The 25,729-nt window shown below is 41.3% G+C and overlaps 1 protein-coding gene across 3 annotated transcripts; it reads left to right on the top strand.

Annotated features, from left to right (window-relative positions):
- The first annotated feature begins 813 nt into the window (after window positions 1–813).
- Window positions 814–25,729, top strand: SLC16A14 (solute carrier family 16 member 14). Of its 3 annotated transcripts, XM_081052062.1 has the most exons (7): window positions 824–1,193; window positions 5,310–5,408; window positions 5,959–6,029; window positions 7,537–7,808; window positions 13,088–13,231; window positions 18,041–19,018; window positions 22,768–25,729. In XM_081052062.1, exons 3-7 carry the CDS (start codon window positions 5,989–5,991, stop codon window positions 22,917–22,919), a joined length of 1,587 nt encoding a protein of 528 aa, XP_080908188.1. In that variant the 5' UTR covers window positions 824–1,193; window positions 5,310–5,408; window positions 5,959–5,988; the 3' UTR covers window positions 22,920–25,729. The 3 variants fall into 3 exon arrangements, with proteins under 3 accessions (XP_080908189.1, XP_080908188.1, XP_080908190.1); XM_081052063.1 differs by lacking the exon at window positions 5,959–6,029 and having other exon boundaries at window positions 814–1,193; window positions 22,768–25,279; XM_081052064.1 differs by lacking the exons at window positions 5,310–5,408; window positions 5,959–6,029 and having other exon boundaries at window positions 845–1,193; window positions 22,768–25,272.

The following is a 25,729-nucleotide window of genomic DNA, read 5'->3' as shown; positions in this document are numbered from 1 at the left end:
GTGGCAGAGGAAGAATACATGAGACAGGGTGGTGTGACTATAGGGGAATGGCACAGAATGATGTAATGTTGCTGGCTTTGAAGACAGAGGAAGTGGCCATGAGACAAGAAGCACAGGCACCTCCCAGAAGCTGGTGGCTCTCCCCTAGAGCTGCCAGAAGGAACACAACCCTGCCAACACCTGAGGTTAGACCAGTGAGACCCGTTTCAGACTTCTCACCTCCAGAACCGTAAGATAATAAATTTGTGTTGTTTTCAGCCACTGGGTTTGTGGTAATTTATTACAACAATAGAAAACTACTACAGTATAAAATCCTTCAGGGGAAGTAAAATAACATTGGATTCCTTTATTCCCACATTCACCTAACAAATACTGAAAACTTTCCATGGGCAAAGCATTGTGTTGGGAACAAGGGAGTCACACGTAGAAACGAGATTTGTGCATGGTGCCTGTGACTGTCGGTTGAGGGACAACAAACATACTGGAGAAGAAGCGGGGAGAGGCGGGATCCAGTATGAGACAAAAGATAAAGGATTTCCAAACCTCTTTAGCCAAGAATACTGCAGGTCCTGCCCTCTTCCATCTACAGACTGCCTTATTTTGTGGTCCAGACTTGGGTGAGGGTCTTTTTCGTCCCTTCTATCTCAGAGAAATGGGAGCTACTTCTGTTCTCACCTGCATCTTGGGTTAGGTTTCATTCAGGCTGTTGCCTTCAGTTATAAAAATGTGCGGAGCTTCAGCGAACCTCATCCAAAGCTATAAACTACGACCGGCCACAAGAGTGTGCACGTGAGGTGACTGCAATTTTTTTTTCTGCCAAACCAGAATTAGCCGGTACAGGAATGAACGAGCCTGGCGATTTGAAATTGCACTGATTGGAAGAGAGCTCAGGTTAGGTCCGGGCCACCTCCAAACGGACCTTTTTAAAGCCACACGGACGGAGGCCCCGAGCTCGAAGCTCTCCCAGGCGCTCACCTGGCCGGGTATCAGGCGGCGCCGGGGCCGGAGAGCCCCGCACGGAGCGCACGGAGCCAGGCGGAGCGCCGAGCCTCGGGCATCCGCAAATCCAGGATGAGAGGCGACCTTGCAACAAATCTCTACGCTCAGCCGCTCAGGGGGCTCCGAGGACAACAGCAAGTTCAGAGATCCCGGCCAGGAGGAGCGTGAGGCCGCAGCCCCACGGGCCCTGGGCGGTGAGTACCCCGAGGCCGCGCCGCGGGCCCAGGGGATGGAGCGGCTCTGGGGGCATCCCTGACTTGGGGACTGGGTGGCCGCTGCATCGGGGATCCTCGGGCGGCGAGGGCCCAGCGCATTGTCCGAGAAGGCCGCCGGGCGGTCGAGGGCAGGGCTGCCCCGAGGCGCGGTGGTCGCGCCCAGGCTGCCCGTCGTGGGGCCCCCGAGCCGCGGGCGAGGCCGTCTCGGGCCGGCGGGGTAGCGCGGTTCCGGGCGGAGCGTGGGCACGCGCGCATCTCCCCCCCCCCCGCGGCCCCGACCCCGCGCGCGTGGAGCCCGAGGGCAGCGAGCCCCTCGGCACCCCGTGCGGCCCGAGAAGCGCGCTCTGCCCGGCGGCCGGCATCGCTCCCCGCCTTCTCCCCCCGCGCGTTTGGGACTCCAAGCGGGCAGGGATGGAGCGGAGAGGGCGCGGGGGGATTCCGGGTCTGGACGCGGCCCTGCGCAGGCTGCCGGGACCGCGATCCGCCCCGCTCCCCCGCCAGCGGGCGGGCTCCGAGCGCACCCGGAGACGCGGGGTGCCAGGGAGTGGGGGCCCTCGAGGGAGTCGGGTACGGGAGGGGGCGCCGGGGCGGGGTCCCGCGGGGCAAGCCCAGGGCGCGCTGATGCTGGTCCCCCCAGAGCGGCTCAGATCAAGGCTCCTCCGAGGACCAAACGGGAGACTAAAATGGGGCAAGGGACTGGGGACGGCCATTTCGGGGCCAAACGCCGCCAAGGCCGTTGACACGGTCTTAGGAACTCAACTCCGCTTACCAGTGAAGCCGTTTTCCTTCCGCAGAAAAGTTGATTCAGGCTTATTAGCAAGTGAAGATTATTGGTGATTGGAAAGATTCCTTTTCGCCTTGTCTGGCTTCTTTGTGGTTGTGTGTGTGTGTGTTGGTGTAAAATAAGCTTTGGAATCCCTCAGGCCTACGTTCAAATTGGGGCTCCACTAACTTGCTAGTTTTGACCTCGCAGTTTCCTGTCTCCCACTCAACAAATAGCCTCAGTTTCCTCATCTGTGAAATGGGACATTAATGCCAACTGCACGGGAACGTTGTGAAGAAGCCAGCAAAGCCCCTGACCCATAGAAGGCATTTATATGCTTCGTTACCCCCAGCTGGGGTTCCAGGTTTTCCGACGATGTCTTCTCTGCCCCAGCTCAGTTCCCCAGCTTTGGCTGCTCGGTCCTCTTCAGCCGGTTGGTCTCACGTACGCCCTCTAAAGGCCCAAGAGTTCCTGAACAACCAGCTCTAGAGGCAAAGAATTTACAGAGCCAAATTAAAGGTAGATCCGCCCCACACTTGGATCTAATGAAGAGCCGCTACCAACATGCTCGGCCCTCCTTCGGGGAAGATTTAGTTATAACTTGGCGCTTTCCCCTTTGCTCATTTTTAATGAGCTCACTGCATGATAACATAATCACAATAGCCAAATTAAAAAAGAACGACTTGCTTACGAAACTTACTCTCCCAACAGAGCTGTGGAAATTTAATTCCGTTTTAATCTCTGATACGCTCCAGGAGGCCCTAAATTATTTTCATTTCTGCCTGTTAGCACGTATATATGTAGCTGACCGCCGTTTCATAGCCTACACGTGTTACTTCATTTCCCCCATTTATGATTTCTTTTTTCACGGTTTATGAACGCGCATTTGGGGAGAGTGGAAGATTGGCTATTGGTCCTATAATCTTCCCATTTCCTTCCTTCACCTTTTTTAGCCCGAGGCCCCAATGTTCTATGCTGAGCTTACAACCGGCGAACCTACTAGGATGGGTAACATTTTCACATTGATCCTTGCCGGAAGCCCCACACTCACTCCTCCATTTACCCCAGTGTGTCACATGCGGCTTGTCCTTCTACAAGTGTGTCAGGAATGGAGGAGGAAAGGTGGGGGAGCATAAAGGCCTTATGGTGCAGAAGGATGGGTAGCCTGGGGCTCCAGTGGTCCCCAAACCCTCTCCTGTTCTCTAATACTCTCTAGGTACACAGGAGAATCAAAATACTCACTTGATCATTTTGTATCTTATAAGTTCCATAAATGCGAAAAACGCTAAAAGCAAACTTGCAGGTGGAAGGGATAGACATTTATTCTTCTGCTGATTTGGGTTTTTTTTTCAGTTAACTTGATTGGACAGTAAGTTGACTGTGATTAGTCAAAACAGGACTTACTTTCAGAGAGATGTAGGCATGAGACAGATGGCTCTGTTTATTGCCTAGAGTCATAGATGACTTCAGGGACCTCCTGGGGACCTGATAGAACTTCCGCCCCCACCCCCACCCCCACCTGTGCTCTCCATCTGATACTGTGTGCTACATCCACGGTTGTGCCTCTTGAATAAAACGTATCCATTAAATGCTATTCAGTGTCCTTTATTTGTGATCAAATAAACTGGAAATATCAAGAGCAAATCAATGGCAACTGCATCTCTTAACCCACAAAATAAGTAACTCAGACTAGAAAGTTCTTAACACTGCTTAGAAAAATGCTTACTATTTCAACTCATGCGTTGAAAAACTAACTTTTATTTATCATTATTTCAAACTCTTTCTTAGATGTAGACAGACTTTAGGAAAATGTCGAGTTGTGTTGTTTTAACTTAAGGAAACAGAGCTGAGCACTGTCCCGTGGATTGTAAAGAATGTTATTAGGTTGGTGCAAATGTAATTGCAGTTTTTGCAATTATTTGCACCAACCTAATACTACTCATAGAGGCCAGTCTCACCCCTTGTCAAGCTGCCTGGTTCTCTGCTGGCTCCTTGTGATTCTCAATGCAACGAGCAGGAACTGCAGGAAGGCAACCACCAAACACCCTTTGCAGGTTCTTTCTCCCAGCGCAACTCTTTTCTGACTGTGAGAATGGCAGCCCCATCTCTTTCTATCCCCTAGCAGGCTATTCTGTCCTTAGGGGAGAGGATGGTTGTGGCAGACAGACACACAAGCCTGGAGCCCGAAGCAGACTAGACTTCCCAAGGGAAGTGAATTTTGAATTAACTGTCTTTCTTTTTTTCCCTTCTTTTACAATCTAGTCACTGATCTAGGCAAGAAGCGATCCAGATAATGTTTAAAAGATGCAGCGAGGGACCTTTATTTTCTTGTCATAAAGTTAATACATGTTTATTTAGAATTTTTTTATCAGTAAGATAAAGTGTGAAAATTACTTGTAAAGCCGTCATCCAAAGAATAATTTTTCTTTGTTTCACTCCAGTTTTCTTTCCCATGGATACGTATTTTTAACAACAACAAAGGGGTCGTTCCATGGGTCCCATTTTGTAACCCCCATGTGTAATTCACACTTCCCATGTCTTCAGAGTCTGCTACAATTTTGTTTTTGATGGTGGACTTGCATTGTGTGGCTGTACCATGATTGATTTATTTAACACCTGCTCTACCTGATGTTGGATATCTGACATGTTTGCAGAGGATTTTTTTTCTTACTCTTTCAAGGTTCACTATTATAATTTAGTTGAATATTGAAGGATGAGCAGAAGAGGAGGATCAGGAGGTTAGGAGGAGGGGAAAAGAGAAGATCATGCATAAAGCTTAAAAGAGACTGTGCCAAGTTTAGGGAGCTGCAGTGCTTCATGGGCGTGGAGAGCAAAATGCAAAAGTGGGGGACGGGATGAGGGACCAGGTGGGTGTGGGGAAATGTGCTACTGTGTATTCGCAAACGGGTCTTATATTAATTTTTGCTCCAAAAGATGCATTAGAGCTGATTTTCTGGCTAGGTCTTATTTTTGGAGAACCTGGCAGCAGCGGAAGTGTAGGAGCAGCCTGGGGCAACCACAGGTAGGGGAGGGAAGGAATGAGTGCGAGGGTGGGAGGGTGGATTTGATCCTAAATGTAACTTGACAGGGTGGGGTAATTACATGGTAAAATGGCATTTTATCACTTCCCATTGTCTGGATAACGGGGAAGTGGAAACAGCCTCAGGCAAAGAGCGGCATCCTGGGCAAAAAGTGTAGTGGCTGAGAACGGGGATGGCTGTTTAGAAGATAGAATCATTTAACCAATAGAAATAATAATGAGGTATGATATGAGAGACAGGAAAAATCATGATGAAGCCCAAGACAGATCTATTAAAATTGCTCTTCCACAGGCATTCCTGGTTCCCCAGTGTCCATGTCTTCCCAACAAACTTAACCAGAACCAATACTATAGTCTACGGATCAGCAAACTTTTCCTATAAAGCGGCAGAGTAAGTATTTTAGGTTTTGCGGACCACGTAAAAAGGTAAAAACAATTCTTAGTTCAGGGGCTAAGAATTCGTAGAAAGTCTTAGAAAGAGGCTGTAGGCACTGTGCAATCTGCCACAGTCTGCTGTCTTTCACGTCCACACCAAAACACGGCTGGGACAAGTCCCACAATTGGAGGTATTCCCAGTGTATTTGGGATTATTTTTTTTACACCACCTTCCTCCATTGCAGAAGAATGATTTTCAGTAATAATCATAGGTAATGGTCCATAATAGTCATGATATTCTTATTTGTTCTTCTGTTTTAAATTAACTAATTGAAAAAAAGAATAGATTTCCATTTTAAAGACATCATTCAAATTGCGTGCAACATTTCATGTATTGACTACAATCTTCACTTTCCGAACCAAAGCCTTTCACCTCACAGTCTTACACTTTGTTTCGCTATTTTAAATTTTAAACAAAAGTAAAATCTCCAGGTGGTCACATAGAGTGGCAGGAGTGAAGTAACTTGAGTTCTGGTCTTCATCTCCACAATAACTGTGCTTCACAGCCCATCCGGAACGTTCTGGCAAAGGCAGTGATGGGTGGCAATGCAGGGGCTGCAGACCCGGATGAGCCGAGGTGAGCACCAACAATTCTGAACTCTTAGGAACTTTTCCTCAAAAAAATGTGTGTAGCTGGGGCCACATATGTGCTGGGTTCAACTGTATAACCAGCGTTCTCTGAAATAACTTCCGTGTAGAATACAATGTTTAAGAAAGGATGAATAATCAAGGCATAATTTGAAGCTTCCAGCTATAACGCTGACACTTTGTAACTGTTTGGAACTTTGACCTGCAAAAGATTTTTTTCGGAGAGGAGTATTTTATCAGTGACATTGTCTAGAAGTTCTGGCGCAAGGTGATCACGGTAAAGCAGACTAGCTTTCAGTTGATTGGTGTTTTAAAGTTCTCCTTGATGATGCTCCACCTAATTGCCTGTTTCTGGGGTAGAGAGCTCCTGCCGCTGTCTCCTTGTTCCATCACCTGTGGCCCTGCAGGGCTCAGCTCCTTTGGAGCTGCCCAACAATCATTTCCTCGTGTTATAGGCAGCTGTCTCTTCCATTATCCTGAACACTGAGGCCCCTTCATAATCACCATCCTCCTAATTCTCAGCCTAACTTCTTACTTCATCAAAGAAATTAGACCAACAGGTGTAATTTCCATCCTACTACTAACCCTCTTAACTCCATCCAATCTCAGGGGATGGGTTACTCCCCCTGATCCAGACAAACTCTCCTAACCCACCACCTCCAGGATTAGTCATCCTCTCTCCTTCTCTCTGTCTCCTTCTTTTGCTTTTTTCAGTTCTTATGCACACACTTAATTCTCATCCTAAAAAATAAAAACAAAACCAGAGACCTCCCTTGACCTGGCATCAATGCAGTCCCAATGCCATCCAGCCTCCCTTTTCTTATCCTAACATTTTGAGGGATAGATCTATGCAAAGCTCAAATCACCATCAGAAAGCTGTGTCTCCCACTGTAAGATAATAAACTGACCTTCCACTTTATCAGTCTCTCCTGACGTGGGTACACCTGAGTCAGTCTCCCTGAGGCTGTGCTGTGCTAAACCAATTGAGCACTTGGACCCACAAAATGAGAAGCAGATCCTATGCCAGGGGCCCCATCAAGATGAACCTACCCTGGAAGGCTGCCTGAGGCCAGGTCTTTTCCTTCTGGGATATCCTTCTCATCACCTATCAGTATTTATCTTGATAAGGGACCCAAGGCATGGTCTTTGGAGTCAGGAAGAGTTGGGTTCAAATCTTTCTTTCTTGTCTGACCATACTACTTATTGGCCATGAGACCTTGGGAGAGTTGCCTCCCTTCTCTATTTCCATCTCTTTAAAATAGGGATTATAGTACTTACATATAGGATGACTGTAAAGATAAAACAAGTTTCATAAAAGCACTTGGTCCTGTGAAAAAGTGAGGCGTGTTCCCAAATCTGCATCATGACGAAGATTCATCTACAGGTCTGATATGAGGATGGGGCCACTTTAGTTAGGATGGGGTGGTAGAGCTGGCCAACGAAGATGAAGATTTTGTTTTGACATTCAATGAAATGAGTTGTCATATGTATTTCAGAAAATCTCGGAAAATGTATGCAAGTCATGAAGATATTGGGTATGATTTTGAAGATGACCCCAAAGATAAGAAGACACTTAAACCCCACCCAAACATTGATGGCAGATGGGCTTGGATGGTGGTCCTCTCCTCCTTCTTTGTCCACATCCTGATCATGGGCTCCCAGATGGCCCTGGGAGTCCTCAATGTGGAATGGCTGGAAGAATTCCATCAGAGCCGCGGCCTGACCGCATGGGTCAGCTCCCTCAGCATGGGTATCACCTTGATTGTGGGTACGTTCGCCTGTGACCTGTTGTGAAACTGAATAATTATAAAATGATGATTCCCCACTGTAAGTGATGTTTTATATTGCTGAAATGGGTCGATGTTAGTTATGTGTGTTTTTTATTGTAAAATACACATAACATAAAGTTTACCATTTTAACCATTTAATTCATTATATGTCATTACAAATATGTTAAGCACTTATGAATATTTTTAAAAGATAAAATTTTAGGGAAAATACTATAAAAGTCAACTAACAATCTTATTTCAGGGTTCTAATATTTTACATTGGAAATACTGGTCATATGTTATTGAAAAATTTATTAAACTGTTTTTAGAAAGGTTATTGATATAGCTAACAGGAAGGAATAATACTATATTCTTGCATGTTCTACTTAAGTCTAACCACACAGCAATCTATGAAACCAATTCTTATCCAGTTGGAGATACTAAACCAGAAAATTATTATACATGTAATATGTTACTATAGCTAATGAGGTTCAGTTTGGGAACTGAACAACTTGCATTGTCAACTAATATTCAGTAAGTGTTTATTAGATACCAGGTGCATTCCCTTACATTATCTCATTTAATTTTATTCAACTGTCTTAATAATTTACCACTATACCCTAATTTTGTTCACTTGCTTCACTTGAAAGTAACAGTGATACTTTTATATCAAACTTTTTTCATTTAAAGCATTTGTGATCTATTTTATACTGAAAACATAAATGGCCTCAAATCTTTTTCTGGTTTTGTGAAAGTACGTGTATGACAAGCATATGTGTGTGTGGTAAGAGTCTGTGCCTTTTCAGTGATTTCCACAGTAGCAATGAATTGTTTGAATCCAACTCAGATTTTTTGATCTTGGCTGGCATTCAATCGATGCTATTTTGGATAACATACATGACATTAATAACAGCAGTAGTGCTGATGATAGAAAACAAGGACAAAGTGTTATTTCTCAAAATGTGTGTGGGGTGTGTGTGTTTATCAAAGGGAACTAACACTGATCTAGTTTTAAAATTAAATAAGGGGACCGTTATATGTGTGTGAGAAGTGTGGAGCAGTCATTTTTGTCCATAAGCTGAATGAACTGACTCCGTCAACCGTGTGTTGGCGGTGCTAAAACCAGGACTGCTTTGTCGAATGAAGAATGCAGGTAGATTTACTTCAGAGTAGGTAAAGTGCCGGTTTTCTGTTGGATGTGATTCAATAAATCAGTAAAGGAAAACTTTGCTTCTAGAATACTTAAAAATCCAGTTGTGTTGCCTTCTTAAAAATACATTTTTAATAGGTGAAACAAAATATTTATAGAGTCAGTCTAGGAAGTGTGTGTCGACAAACAAAAAAGACTCAGCAAAAAGCCAGAATGTGAAATGTCCCAATATTTTCCAAACCATCCAATAAGGTTGTCTTAGACATTATTTTATGTTTCACAGTTTCTACCGAAATAAGCCATGGAATCCAGTCCTGAAATTATTGGATATCGTTTTAAAGACGATCCCCAAAATAGTGGTGGTGAAATGCGATTGTCATGGTTAATTGGGAGGTAACTGTATATTCAGGATTCTGTTTGAGAATCCAGAGACCCCAAATTCCAGACAGTGGAATTGCAGATTGTAGACTAACCTTTCTACCGGAAAGGTGCCCACCTGATAAACATCTTTTGCTCTGGGACTCAGAAGTCATACCACAGAAAGGCTCTGAGTTATATAAATGAACGGTCTCCTATTCTATCATGACTCCGAATTGCTGTTCATTATCTTAAGCTGCCTGGTACAAGGTGGCTATAGATGTTGAGTGTTTTTCTAAGCCAGAGCCATGAAGAACAGCTCTCCTTTATTTAACACTTATTGCGTGTCAAGTGCATCTTACGTACGTGATCTCATTTGATCCTACAGCAACACTAAGGCCAGACCATCATCTCCATCTGACAGAAAGAACACGCAACACTCAGAGACATTAAGTAACTAACTGAAGGTTGAACAGCTAGTAAGTGTGGGGCAGGTTTAAACCTGGTCCATTGGACTCCAAAATTGTGTCTACTATACTTGTGCCACACTGCCTGCCACTACATCCAATGAGAACTGAAAATATGTTGGAAGTGAATAAATACAAATTGCTTTCGTTTTCTAATCACTAAGCACAATTGGGTTACCTCTTTTAAATTTTAAAAAATCTGTGAATTATGTTACAGACTTGAAAGCCACCTCTCTTCTTGGGCAGAGAGCTGCACCTGGGAAATTCAATAACTTCATTCTTGTTTTATTCTTTGCTAGCATGGATTTTGCCAGTTTCCTACAGAAGGTTCTAATTTTTAACAAAATGTAATCACTTTGGTCGCAGCCTTTGAGATGGCTCTCAGAGTAATTCTTGGTGGAAGCCATGTTTTAGGGGACTCGATGGGCTGCAAAAGACCTGTGACTTGTTGTCAATCCTGGCTGCAAGTCAGAGCCCCCCCCACCCCCCCCCCACCCCCCCGCCGGGGCGCTTTGAAGAACCATAATACTCAGGCTGCACCTGGACCATTACATCAGAATCTCTTGGGATGGGACCCAAGCATCAGGATTTTGTGGGAGTTCTTTTGTTTGTTTTTTTAAAGCTCCTAAGTGACTCCAGTGAACAGCCAAGGCAGAGACCCATTGAATAGAGGCTCCTAACGGCTTACTGCAGTGAGGGGTGACTCCAAAAGACCAGGAGTTCAATGGACTACCTACTGTCATCCATGATTCTATGCCGAGGCTCACCTCAGATTCTCTCCTCACCTAAGCTTTTTTCAATTTAGGAGATGCTGGCTTGGGCAAGAAATTATGACTTCCTCATGGTGTTCCCTGCAACAATGTAACACTTTATTATGTGGGAAATGGGCTGAGATTCAGATTCCTCCTGAAAAGGAGAAAATCTGATAATGAATGTAATTTCATTCTAAAATGCTGAATTCCTCTACAAAATTGGGACTCATAGCCAAAGCACTGCCTCTCCATCTCACCTTTCCCATCTCCTTAGACTGCCTAGGGAGTTCTTTTCATTTTGTTGAAATGGCAGTTCAATCTTGGAGATGCCACTGACCGTCAGTAAACAATGGTTAGAAAATGAAAAGAAAGCTTGGGTCTGACTTCCTTTTTTATGACATATCTTTATTTTGTAACTGGAGGAGTGCTGGCGTTTCTGGGTCTGACTGTCCAATCTGCAAATCTTAAATGACTGAAGCTCCAGTGTGCATAGGATAAGAGTTGATGAACTAAAAAGCCAAACACCGTTATCGACCTAATATTCTTATCAGTAGAGCAATTCATGCTTTCTCTTTGATATGTATAACATTCTTCCAGACAAGTATATGTGGACTTGAGGATTTCCCTCCTTTTTTCTTCAAATGCGTTCTTAATGCAGTGTTTCATAAGTATGCAGTACTGCAGAAATACTTGCTTCTGGGCCCTTCTGTCATGTGGAAAATAGGATCATGCTACTGAACTGTGATTCGTTGACCTTTCATATCCCAAAAGGCCTATTAACAGCAAACCCATGAGTCATGCATTTTTCTCTTTTTTTATCCATTCATTCAAGATTTGAGTAGTAACGTGACCACGGGTTTAAAATATTTGTAAAGAAATCAAAGAAATATCTTCAACTTATGGTTTCTGAATTTCAGTTGCCACCAATAATTCCCTCAGATGTTTATATCAGTGTGCCTCATTTATATATTATTTATATAATGTGCTTATTTGTATAATACCTATAACAATATAATTGTGTAGAATATATTTACTATAGTAAATCTATTCTAAGGTTTGTCTACTGAATTATTTTCTGTAATGTGACCGTTAATTAGATGAATAGTTCTTTACCTTCATAATTTTTAGGATTAGGCCCTCTCAAAACCATGAAACCGGGAAAAAAAAATGCCAAAAAACTGTTAGCTGACTGTGTACCCAAAGATGCTCATGAACATAGTTAGAAATTTACAGGAAATTTTTATTTCAGTTTGAAAGGGGCTGAAAGGGGAATTAAACTTCAGTAAATTTTTAACCTGAAATAGTCCCACCTGGTTATAGGGTTTCATAACTATGTAATCATGATCAAAAAATAAGATGGTGTTTAAAATGCACCATCTTACTGAATATTGAGTACAGCCTCACACTGTGTTGCTAAAATCTGCATTGCTATATGGACAAGGAATCATCAATCACAAGGCAAATGTTAAGCTTCAATGACAGGAATTACCACCATAGCAGGAATTAAAAAAAGAGTTGACGAGCTAGTGTGTCCTAAGCGATCAGAGTGTGTATCATATAATACTGTGCTGCTGTGAGTATATCTTTCACAACCAAGTATATTCCTGAATCTCCACGTGGTGTCATAAATGCACAGCCTGATGGATCAAGTCGGGGGCTGAGAGTCACCGGGGGTTGAAGTATGTAAGAAGCAACGCTGAGTCCTTTTCAGCTTGCTTGGCGTCTGCGTGTCCTCATGAAAATAGGCTATAGGCTCCTTGCCTAAAGCCTGGGAGTCCTCAGAACCCTCTTCTTGTACTCCCTTTAGGTCTGGAGTCAAAAACTCAAAATGTGTACAGAGGCCAAGCAAATAATGTAAGTGAGGGCAGGAGGCCAGATATGACTAACAGGAAGGGGAGAAAGTGTGGCAAGCTAGAAAGGGTGTGATGCAACTACCGTGTTTCCCTGAAAATAAAACCTAACTGGAAAATAAGCCCTAGCATGATTTTTCAGGATGACATACCCCGAACATAAGCCCTAATGCATCTTTTGGACCAAAAATTAATATAAGACCCGGTCTTATTTGGGGGAAAACACGGTAAATGGGATCAGCTACTGCATAGCTCCAACTGATTTGTACTGTGTGGGAAGATATTTCACGTTACCATTGAATTTTTTTGTGAATTCTCTTAATTTTTAGATGTGGCAACTGATTGAGAACACTTTTTAACCTTTGGGATTAAAAAAAAAAAAAAAAAGAAATGCATCTACTGCATTTAGAGCCCCTAGACCACTAGTTTAGGACCTCTGTTGTAGACAAGAGTGAACCAATTTGTCTATTGATTTCAGGTCTCCCTTCCTTGGTAACCTAGAATCTTGTGCTCTCCAGTGAAATGTTTAAAATCCACGTGTGCATGCTAACAGCTTTTTGCTTATAAAGCAATGGGGGTTTGGGTGTGTTTTGTTTAACAGCGCTGGTAATGTTTTATTCTTTGTCTTCATATGAGGATTTACTAAGAAAGCCGGAAAACACAATGCTGTTAGTCAACTTCTTTTCCAATGTGCTGTGACAGGTCCTTTCATCGGCTTGTTCATTAACACCTGTGGCTGCCGCCAGACAGCTATAATAGGAGGACTGGTGAACTCACTGGGCTGGGTGTTAAGTGCTTACGCGGCAAACGTGTATTATCTCTTTATTACCTTCGGAGTGACAGCTGGTAAGCATATTGATTTTACTTTAACCTGATTTCAAATGTTTTTATTGGGCATTTTGGCAACACATTTAATCATGCAGAAAAGAGACCCATTAAAGTATTTTGTCCTTTTGTCTCCTTCACCCCACCCCCATTTATCCTCCAGGAAATTTATTTATTTATTTTTTTGCAAAATTTGCTTATTTTGTTGATTTTCTTTTATTAGTTTTAGGTGCACAAAACAAAGTAATAGTTAGACATTTATCATTTATATCTCTCACACTGTGTCAACCCCGCATCCACTATCCCTCTGACATCACCAATACATTTCCACTGTCAGGAAATACTTTTTAATATAAAATATTAAACATGTCCTAAGAGTGCCAAAACAACCTAACTGTACTTGGCCTCACTAATAGAACTTAATTAAATTTTCCATACCTGGTTCCAAGTACTTTTTTTTCTCTTTAAGAAACAGGAAAAGGAAGGTAAAAATATAGGTTTAAGCGAATAGACCAAACATTAAGGAAATTAACAACATTCTCTCATTTAATAACTACAGAATCGAGCATGAATCACAGAATAATCATTTTCTCCTTCAGCCCCATTCAGATTAATAAAATAGCAGGAAAACCCACCTACATGTAGAGACTGTAAGAAGCAAATCTAGAACACAGTTGGAGTGGCAATGCCCAGTGAGGAGGGAAAAATCGGCTGCCAGGCAGCGCGATTTGCATATCCGTTTTGCCAAATATATTCCCACCCATAATTTCCTTTATCAACAGGTAGCAGAATTCACACAGATATGAAGTAGTTTCTTACTTGTACAATTTACTTCAATGAACCAGGTCCAGCCTGATTTGCTTTTTGAGTACAGACTTGCAATCCTCATAAATGACACAATGACAGCTGTGTTAGACTAAGAGTGAAGAGTTAGAGTTGGGAATTCTGTCTTTTTTTCCACTTGCTATCTGTGCAACTTGGGCAAATTACCCACCCTACTTATTGCTCAGTTTCCTTACCTGCAAAATGGGATAAGCAAGAGTGCATGATTTACAGCGTTGTTGAAATGATTGTATGAGACACTCTGTATAAAAACACTGGGCACATAATAAAGTGCTCAGTAAATGTTAGCCAATAGGTCATTGTTATCATATATATAGTTGACCCTTGAACAACAGGGGTTGGAACTGCATGGGTCCACTTATACATGGATTTTTTTCTCATAAATACTGTAAATGTATTTTCCTTATGATTTTCTTAGGAACATTTTCTTTTCTCTAGCTTACTTCTTGTTAGAATACAGTATATAATTCATGTAACATAGAAAATGTGTGTTAATCAACTGTTTATGTTGTCTGTAAAGCTTCCAGTCAACAATAGGCTATTAGTAATTAAGTTTTGGGGGTGTCAATAGTTATATGTGGATTTTCAGCACCCCAAATCCCCACATTGTTCAAGGGTCAACTGTGTACTATAACATTCTTATTGTAGAACATTACAAGCTTAAATACATGCTTTATGACAGCGTGAGATGGTGAACACACAAATCTACTGTCCACTTAAGTCGACAAGCTGGTTCTCTGTAATGTATGAGGACATCTATCTCCACAAACACCGAAAGCACTTCTGTACCCTTTCTGAAGCATTGTTTGAAAAACATTGTCATGAAGGACCTGATAGCTCTTACAGAAAAACTTGAGATGTTTTCCCTGAGTGTTTTAGAAACTTTTCCCCATTACAGTCCAATGCATAGAGCGTGCACCAGGATTTTTGTAAAATACCTAGGTGAGGAAATAAATATTCCTTCTGCTGAGACTAAGGAGGCACCCTGGGGTCTCTGGGCAGACATATACGCCTGCCATGAACTTGATCTGGGGGTGTTTTTTGGTTATATGGACTATGACGTGATCCTAATAATCGGGACTTGAGATATACTCTGATCATTTAGAGATTGCTATGGTTAGATAATTTGTTTCAGTGGAATTTTATTTCCTGTAATTAATTGCTTATTGATCATCAAATATCTCCATATCCATTCATTTATTTATTTATTCACTCACTATTTATTCAACAAATATTTATGGATCCAAGGATGTGGCAAGAAAATTAGGAGGCTGGTGAAAGTATTTCTTGAAACACTGTATTGCTCCCACGTTTTATACAGGAAAAGCCCAAAGAAAGTCTGAAAATAAATTTCTCCACCTCCCCCACAAATATATATATATAACGGCATTGAAGTGGAAACTTCAGCTTGATCCGTTAGCTTATGTATGGAAAATGCTGTTGGGCTGTCATTAGTGAGGCATGTGGAAGCTGACTGGCAATCTAGTCCCTTTTTAATAGAAAAGAAACAAATTAGATGCAAAAATCTGCAGAAAGCAAGTGATTTAAATATATTTATATCACTGTATAATGTATGTTTGAAAGAAACCTTATTGATATCCTTCTTCATTCCTAAAAGCATTTCAGGCAGATTTGTTTATATCTTTTTTTTAAAAATCACCTAGGCAATTAAAATTGTGTGGGAGTGTCCTCCTATTAAGCAGAAAATTAAAAATTAATGTCTGTTTGAGCAATTTTACTTAGCCAAGGAAGTCTGGACAAAATTCTTCAGCTTTGCCAGAGCTCCAGTGTCTTAGCCTGGCTCCTGAAGACATGCTGACCTAGGACCACAGAATTTTCTCTTCCCTCTGAGCCTCCTTCTTCCACCCACTAATCTGGCTGTAAAGCCCTCTTCTAAACCTGACTGTGGTGAAGAATTGTTCCAGGGTCCTGCACAGGCTGGACATTAGCCAGGCTTTGACGGACCGGACGGCTTGAGCCCCCACGTCCTCAAGGCGTCTCCTACAAGCTCATGTAATAATTGTGCCGATGATGGAATACAAATCAATAAAGAGCAATGTATAGACCTTTTTTGGATCCTGACTTAAACAAGTTTTTAAAAGAATATAGTCATTTATGAGACAAATGAAAATTTGAACACCTTCTAGACATTTCATAATGTCATTTTTTTTTTTTCAAATAAGATGATAGGATTAAGTTATTTGGTCATGATCAATATTTAGAAGTCTATACTAAAACATTTGCACATGAAATGATATATTCGGGATTTGCTTCAAAATAATATGGAGCAGGGCAATAATTCTGTACCACAATATTTAACATTGAAGAATTTCTCGTTGTTTTTCACAAAGAGTTTTTTTCCCCAAAATAACCACTGATACAACCATTTTGCAGTTGAGTTTTATGTACCTTAACTGTGGACGTGTAAAATTAATCTTGTATAAAAAGGCAGCTCTTATTTTAAGATATGACCATTTATCTTCCCATAGAACTTTCTTTCACTTATTTCCTTCCTTTGTTGTATGCCAGGCATTGTTCCAGGCACTTGGGAGATACATTTAGTGAACAAAACAGAAGATCCCTGCCCCCACGGAGCTTATTGTCTAGCCAAAGGGGAGAAGGGGTCAGCCCCGAAACAACACATACAACTAAAAAGCAAAATGCTTCTGCAAATCCTTCAGGCAGTTGGGGGGCGGGGAGTGAGCAGTGCATTGTTGGAGGCAGCATGGGCAACGGAAAGGGTCCACGCTCCAACATTGGGTGTGAATTCTCCAATTACTTGCTACAGGGACTTGGGAAAGTAACTTAATCTCCATGAGGTTCAATACCTCCTTTTATAAAATGAGCATAACCACAGCTAGATTTCAGGGTTATGGTGAAAATTAAGTCAGATAAAGCCTGTAAAGCAACTGCCCATCACGGGCACTCAATTACTGGTAATTATTACAGCATTTGCATGTGTGATCACTCTAGTCTCCTTCCAAATTAAAGTAATTTTGAAACTATTAAATGATGCTGAAATAGGGAGTCATCCACTTTGGGGAGTGGTATGGTCAACTCTTTTATATCATTCTGCCATCCTAACGTTGGCAGGTTCAAATGGGGTTCCATGATCATTGAAATGGAGCTTATGGCTTCCCTCTGTACCTAGAAGTTGAGAACACAACCCACAACCTTTTGGCCAGTATTTTGTTTTATTTATTTCATTTTACCCCCGTTAATTTTTTAACAGACTTCATTTTTTAGAGTGGTTTTAGGTTCACAACAAAATTGAGGAGCAAGTACAGAGAGTTCCCCAAACCCTAGGGCCCCAACACCCCCCACCAGCATTTTAATTTTGTCTGTGTAAATCGCAAAGTGTTCTGGTTTTCTAAGAAAGTCACAATTAAAAATCAGAGATACAAATAAATGTTCTATGGTTATGGCATTGAGTGGATGTGTATATTTATGGGAGCATTATAATTCCTTTTATTCTTGCAGTTCATTTGTGAATAGATTGGCCCCTTCCTGGGGCTTCTGCAAATTGCCTGCAGGCACCTCTTCATCCCTTGTACATAAATACTTTCCTGGGTATTTGGTGCAGTAAGCCCTGACAGCAGAGCCCTCAGAACCCATTCATTCTTTCAGCAAATCACCAAGCACACATTGCGTGTTTAGGGCAGCAAGGGGCACTCGGGGGTGAAAAGACAGACAGAATCCTGCCCTGGAACTTACTACATTCTGAGGTGAGAATGGGCCTTATTCCCTTATTGCAGTAAGCTGTGCCGCAAAGTATGTTGGAGAAAATGATGGGCTAGAAACTTAGGTGGATGACCCTTTGGTCCTCACCTATAAGGCGCTTTTTTACCACCATTGCTGTTTCTTTGTTTGAGAAAATAGCACAGAGACGATTATAATGACATGCAGGTGATGTTTAAATGCTGCCAATTCTGCATATGGCTGTTTATGTTGTGCTGTGTGCTTTTCCTTCCTCTTTCAACTGCGCAGGCTTTGGCAGCGGGATGGCCTATCTCCCGGCCGTGGTCATGGTGGGAAGGTACTTTCAGAAGAGACGCGCCCTGGCCCAGGGCCTGAGCACCACCGGGACGGGCTTTGGCACCTTCCTCATGACGGTCTTGCTGAAGTACCTGTGCGCGGAGTACGGGTGGCGCAACGCAATGTTTATCCAAGGCGCCGTCTCCTTAAACCTGTGTGTCTGTGGCGCACTCATGAGGCCCCTCTCCCCTGGGAAAGAGGGAAAGGACCCAGTGGAGACAGATCCGCAAGTCCTCCCGGCTCCCTCCACTGAATCCGTGAAGTCAAGTGGACAGCTGGGCAGGGCAGAAGAGAAGGAGGGCAGTCCCGGGGCCGAGGAGGCCCTCGACGACCTTGTGGCCCCGGCGTGCCAAGAGAAGGCGGGCCACCGGCAGAATATGTGCGCCTTTCGGGCCCTGAAGACCGTGAGCCAGCTGACCATGCGGGTCAGGAAGGGCTTCCAGGACTGGTCCTCGGGCTATTTTGGAGCAGCCTCGCTCTTTACTAATCGAATGTTTGTAGCCTTTGTTTTCTGGGCTTTGTTTGCCTACAGCAGCTTTGTCATCCCTTTCATTCACCTCCCAGAAATAGTCGATTTGTATAAGTTATCAGAGCAAAACGATGTTTTCCCTCTGACATCAATTATCGCAATAGTTCACATCTTTGGAAAGGTGACCCTGGGCGCTGTGGCCGACCTACCTTGCATCAGCGTTTGGAATGTCTTCCTGATGGCCAACTTCACCCTCGTCCTCAGCATCTTTATTCTGCCCCTGCTGCACACCTATGCAGGCCTGGCGGTCATCTGCGCACTGATCGGCTTTTCCAGCGGTTACTTCTCCCTCATGCCGGTCGTGACTGAAGACTTGGTGGGGATCGAGCACCTGGCCAACGCCTACGGCATCATCATCTGTGCCAACGGCATCTCCGCGCTGCTGGGCCCACCGTTTGCAGGTAAACCGTGCAAGGTTTCAAGCTCAGAATGCATGTAGATGGTCAGGTTTTGTTCTCATCTGTGTTATGCAGTCCAAGATTAATAAGAAAGAAGTTTCCATTTGTGTACATGCTTCTTTTTTCTCCCCATTCCTGCCCCCCCCCCCATTTCTCACTTGTAGATTTTAGCAAGTTAAAGGTGATTCTTCCATATGGAATGTAGATGAACTTTTGATCCTTATCTACAAAATAATCTCATTGTGTAGAATTCTCTATCAGTTAGGGATGCATTTGGCTATAAGAGAAGACCCTGCCAATGGTAGCTTAAAAAGATTTAATTGTATCACATAGCCAGGAATCTAGAGTTCAGGGACTAGATAATATTAGGACAGTATCTCCAAGATCCGCTTGGCCTTTTCCTCATGGAGCCACAGCAGCCTCATTTATAACAAAAAGGAAGAAGGAAGGAAAGGCTCAGTCCCAGCAGATTTCCACTTATATGATTGGCCAGGACGGTGTCACACAGTCCAAGCTTCAGAGGGAACTGAAAATTGGAGTATTTGCCTTTCAGCCTCTATACTAGAGGAAGGAAAAGGGGAAAAAATTGTATTGGGGGTTGTATCAGTCAGATAACAGTACCTTCCAGAGATGTTAAACTGAAATATCCATTAAGGGGATGGGTCAGTGTATCAGTGGCTCATCCACCTTCTTGTTGGAGATCCTTCAGCTTGTATATTATATGTGGAAATGGAATCTCATTGACAGTTCTTTTCATGATCCAAGATACTTTCTGCTTCTTTCTGGGGTTGTTTTATACTGATCCATCAGATTTTAATAGCAGCATAACAGCTATGCGGTATGGCATAAGGAATTCATGATCAGTGTTAATTAAAGCACCAAAGTTTGCCAGCATGGTTTCCTTGTCCCATTCCTATGGTCTTGTTCTTGTCACTCATTTGCATTCTGGCATCCTTTCTTGAGTAGAGGAGAGATGAATTGCCACTAGAAGACAAGGAGTTATGACCAGCCCTTTGTTATCAGGTGTTGTCTCTGCCTGCTTCAAGATCCCTCCCTAGAAGTGAACTCTAGCTGACTGTGATCCACCATGATGGCAGAAACGGTTATATTAATGGTTAAGAACCTTCTATGAATGTGCATCAAATGCTGCTGTGGGGACTCTAAAATCAATGTTCTGATGTGCATCTCTAGACCAGCAACCTAAAGAGGGCTTTCCTCCTTTTTGTTTCTTCTCCTTCCAATGACCTCACATACTAAGGAATGCTGACCATCATCACTGGCTAACTGCAATGTGTCTAATCCATTGATTTTCCAGGCCAATGAGAGACAGCCCAACCTTTATGCACTGTAGTTCAGAAGTGACTGGCAATATAAGGGACTAAATAACCACATTAAATTCTTGCTGGCAATTCCAGGTGGGCTAGAAATTATTACTTAGCTCAGTTTGCTACAAGGAAAATTACTGTTCACATTGCCTTTTTCTTTTTTAATGGGTTTAGAATTGAATGTGTTTTTCATTTTTCAAAGCAGTTTCTACTGGCACCAAAAATTCTCGTACAATTTAGTACCATGCCAGACAACCACATTTCCACTTAAGAGAAGAATGTACAAAGATGAACCAACATTTCAACCATGTCACTTAGCAACATGAACTCCTTAATCTAATTCATTTACAATATTGCTGGGCATTCACTTCTTCTCCTTTAAAGATGCAATAATAGTAGATACTTTCTTAGATGTTTCCAGTGTAAAATACAGCAAAACTTAGCCACCAGATTTGACTGACCCAGAACCTACACATATCGCCTTCATTCACATAAAATATAACACCCTAACACAATTTGCAGTGTTTTTCACCGAGAGCCGGAAACACATTTCCTAAATAGGAAAAATAGCTGTCACTCATCATTTGACAGACTCAAATGAAAAGGGAATGCAATTTAATGGGGAGCTGGATTTTACTTTGAAGCTGTTGATTTGAATTGATGGTTGGATCAGGGTTGCCAAGGATCCCAGGTTGGAAACCAAAGAACGGAGATCAGACCTGTAGGGAAAGGTGATGAAGGAAGATGAGAGAGGCAGCTTGTCTGAAACATCTTGGCTCTGAAGTTTTATCCACACATGCAGGGTCAAAACACGTGGTCAAGTACAATCTCTCGTGAGATTTTGCATCTGACTCAGGACAAAGTTGTATCTGACTCGGGATCAAGTTGAGTTCAAACTAGTGGAAATATTAAAACAGGGACCAGAGAGAGATGGCAGGACCCAGAGTCATTTAAAAATAAATTCTAAAGGTAGATTGGAGAAACCTATGGGATTAATTTAACAAAATTGGGTACTCCTCCTCCAATTTGTGCTGTTAAGTTGTTTGGTGAAGTTGGGTCCTCTTAAAAAATTGACATGAGTTACTTTTAAAGATTGGGGAGTGTGGAGATATTTTTTACAAACGTTTATACTTTTAAGGGAAAGATACAAGATTTTGAATATAATAAATTCAATTTAAGACTGTAACAATATGTAATAGACTTAGCAGATGTTTTCTATAGTCTGCAGGGACCAGAAGGAGAATGGCGTCGTGAGAAGGAGATGCCAGAGTATTCTAAGAGTGGTCGTGTTTATTAGCATTCCCCTAAGAATGAGGGAAAGTACACGTACAGACTAGGAGCCAAGAGAAATGTGTTTGAAACTCCAAAATATTCAGTATGCTTTGTGCTTATGGTTAAGTTTGGGGCAGTAGGGGATAGAGGTGGGTTGGGGCGACATCACAGAGCCCTGGGGCTTAGTTAGATTCAGCCACTCCAAACAAAAAAAAGTAAATAAATAGTCTGAACTAAATACAAATTAACTTTGTACTATTTCAGAGATCCATGTTAAGCAGCAGTGATTGTTCAGCTCGTTTCAGCTATTGGTATTTGTTATTTACAGCCATCATTTCTACTCTTAGTCACTTGATCACATGAAAAGTGAGGATTTAACTATTGAAATGACAAGATCAGCTTTCCTCTGGGATGAGTGGAATATGTGAACTTCATTTATAGTTACTGATTTTTTATTTAATTGTAGTTTAAGGATAATCCTGTCATATACGCTGCTTACATATACAGACCTTCCTGCGTTATCTGCAAGTGAATCATTCACTTTGTCACAATTCACACAGTCACAGTTGACAAATGGTGACACTGAGCAGAAGTTGGGTGTGTTTTTGTTCATATGTCAGTGGGCCTTTCTTATTCAGTTCTGAAGCTGAGTCATTATTTTTGGATTATACGTTTAATCTTCTTTGTTCCTCTTGTCTCATATTGGATGTAAAAAAAAGATGGTAGAGCATTTTATTAAGCTACATCTAACGCGTGTGCTATTTTCTTTTTTATATCGAATAACAAACTCAAAAGCTTGACTTTTAAAGTATATACAGAATTCATAGCTTTTGAGTGGTTAAAAAACTATAAATGTGTAATTTAGTAGCATGTTTGTTTTTCATTACTACCTGGACTGGTCTAGGCACATTAATTGTGATTTAGAAAGTTCTACTCTAGTGACTTAAAAGATAAAAAAGCCATCCTCGGTTATATGCTGAGAACTCTGGTTTATGTAGCCCGGACTTAAAAATGGCTGCATGAAACATTTGGGGCATTAAATGTCATATAAATAAATTATAGAAATATTTATATTAGCAATAAATGCTTACTTGGTGTTCTTGGCTTTATTTTATCAACTACATTACACTGAATATCTTTATTTTTGTTTTGTAGGGTGGATCTACGACATGACACAAAAATATGATTTTTCCTTCTATATATGTGGTTTACTTTACCTGGTAGGATTACTCTTTTTACTCATTCAACCATGTATTCAAATTATAGAGCAATCGAGAAAAAAAAGCGTAGGTGGTACACATGTTTAGTGTCATGTGATATTTCATGTAGGATTTCTTTGTGGTACTCATGCCTACCTCCCATGGTTGCTGTGAGGAGCCTATGACATCGTGGGAAAGCGATTTGTATGGTAACTGTCACTGTCATTTGTAAATGCCATTGTCATTGCTTTATTTGAAAGTAGCACTGCCTGTCCATTTGGGGAGAAGCAATGTTGGACAGTATTAAAGACTACATACATTTTAGAGATGACAGTGTCCTTCAAAGACAGCCTATTAAGTAATTGGTAGAAATGCCCTCGTAAAAATTATTCTCTTGCCATCCACTGAGACTAGGGTTTTAGATACAGCTTTTAAAACAAAGACAAGGAATAAAAGCTTTTCAATCCAACTACTACTTCTTTGTAAGGTGAAAATAAAGTACTTCTGGAAAGCTCACAGTTAAATGGGTTTTAAGCACAGGAGCATGATTAGATTTCAGAAACTAATTGTTACAGGGAGCTATTGCTCGCCCAGTGTAAAATAAATGCTGGCTCCAATTTCAAAGGTAATACATTTAATACAATTAAAGAAAAAATTATATTTTTATAAAAGAATTCTGCAGCTAGGGAGTACAGTTTATCAATCTTCCTCTAAGAAAAGCTTTTGCTCTCAATCCTAATTCAATAGTATCTAGTTATAAACTGAATCTTAAAACAAAGCCTCAGTAAATAATAATTTACTTAGCAGAAGTTGTATTTGTACATACAACTATTGAATCAAGGGCTATGGTTCAAGCACTTTTATTCCTATCATTGGCCTCTTGGTTTATTAACACAATCTAGGGCCTGTAACATTTTTTTCTGAGTTTCTCCTATCCAGTAAATAAAATAGAGAACTCATTGCAGGTTGATATGTGAAGTTGGCAGTTAAATCGCTTGTATAAAGTGTGGTACTAATCCAGAATATAAGACTATGAACTTGTGAGGATAATAAACGGAATGCCCTTGGTCTAGGTGTCTGTCCACCTGACATTGGAGTCGTGGTAGCAAGTCGCCCTTCTCCAGTGCCTGAGCTCCACACAGTTTTAAAAATAGTTCTCTTGATCGATTTCATACAGAAGATAACAGGGATCCATGACATCAAATAATGCTCTTCCTTTATCTAAGATCTCTATTTTTCTAAGCCAAACATTTTTCAGACTGCAGAATGTTCTTCCCAGAATCACTTTGAAATTTCTGGCTGCCTTACTTGTTTACACATATTTCAGAACTGTTTAAATTTCTACTCACAATTTGCTCATCACACATAAAAATCCTGTGACATCATTGCCAGTGTCTTGGGTCAAATTTACCTAAAGTGACTATAGACCATTCTCAGTTATCCTTGGTAATTAGAGGCAGGAATGGTACCAGTAATTAGATTCACAGAATGGTACCCTAAGCCTAATTCTAGCCAGCAATTCTCAGTCTCTTATTCCACCAAACCCTTCAGAGCTGTTAACAAGTGATTACATGGACAAGTTTCCTTTTTGTTTCATCTCCTTTATTTCCTGCTCTGATGGCTAGGGGGAGGGGTTGTATAATGAAAGGGACCCTCAAAATAACAATAATACTAATAGGCAGCTAATGGAATGGAGAAACAAAAGCATGACTAATATACACATTCAATATTACCTCCAATGATTCAAGAATTGCCTGCAAATTATTATAGATAATTGCATGTCATACTTTTGTTGTTTGGTTCAACAAAATGACCAATTTGGTATCGTTACAGCTTTGGCTGCTGTTAAAGAATCCATTTTGATTAAGGTAAACTTAAATGCTGAGACAATGCTGTATCTCTAGCTATATATTAACCATAAAATTCGGATGATTAGATGGAAAAACAAGTGTGTTTTAAAACTGACTACATGATTTCATTACTTTCATTTTCTATAAACACCAAATTAACAAGAGGCAGTGTTAAATATTTTGAATGGTGCTATAGCTGACGCGTTTTGATGCTCGCACTGCTGGTCATACCATCAGAAATACCAACTTTTTATCCAATAAACCAGCTTTGGTTATGTCCAAGTTAAACCTACCCACGTTCAGTCTGTACAGCTGTTTGTTGACTTACTGTATTTATGGAAGTGGTAATTTCTACCACATCAGAAGTTCCTATTTTACAAAAATAGTAAAACCTGCTTGCAATATTCATGTTAACGCTAGAATAAGAGATAATGCTATAAAGAATTAGAGCAAATATATTAATATTTCCTGTTTAAAATGTTATTATTTATAGTTTATTGAAAATATTATAAAGGGTTAATTGTGTATTTATGTTAGGTGCTTTATAGTTTTCCCCTCACATGTCCAAGTAATTTTTATTCACATACGACTAAATAAAGTTTGTCCTGTTTAAAGATGGTCAGTGAGTTTTTATATAAAATCTCTGTTTTCTTAGTTTTAAGAGGAAAACTCCTAAAGTATAACTGGTGATTATCTGTTTGGTTCTTTCCCTTGGAAATTTTTCTTTAGGTGTAGTTGTAGAACCACCTGGAGAGAATCACCTAGGGTGATTGTTAGAAGTACCAAGTCCAGCTATTAAATTTGCAATGCACACACCTTTTAATCGAGGGATTGCGTTTCTAAAATTTTTCCCATCATATGAACAAAGACAAATAAACAAAGATTTCTTTATGTATTGTTTCTTATAAAAGACTGGAAACAATTTAAATGTCCATCAATATGGACCTGTTAAAGTATGGTGTTTACGCAATTTTTTTTTTACAAAGACAGATCCATATGTAAAATTAGAAAACAATATCCAAGATATATTGCTAAAAGAAAATAGCACAATAAATATGGTTAATTTGC

Source organism: Rhinolophus hipposideros (genome assembly GCF_964194185.1).
Source record: "Rhinolophus hipposideros genome assembly, chromosome: 6".
Taxonomy (NCBI): Eukaryota; Metazoa; Chordata; class Mammalia; order Chiroptera; family Rhinolophidae; genus Rhinolophus; species Rhinolophus hipposideros.
The sequence above is the reverse complement of the archived record's forward strand: the minus strand, read 5'-3'. Positions and strand labels throughout refer to the sequence as shown.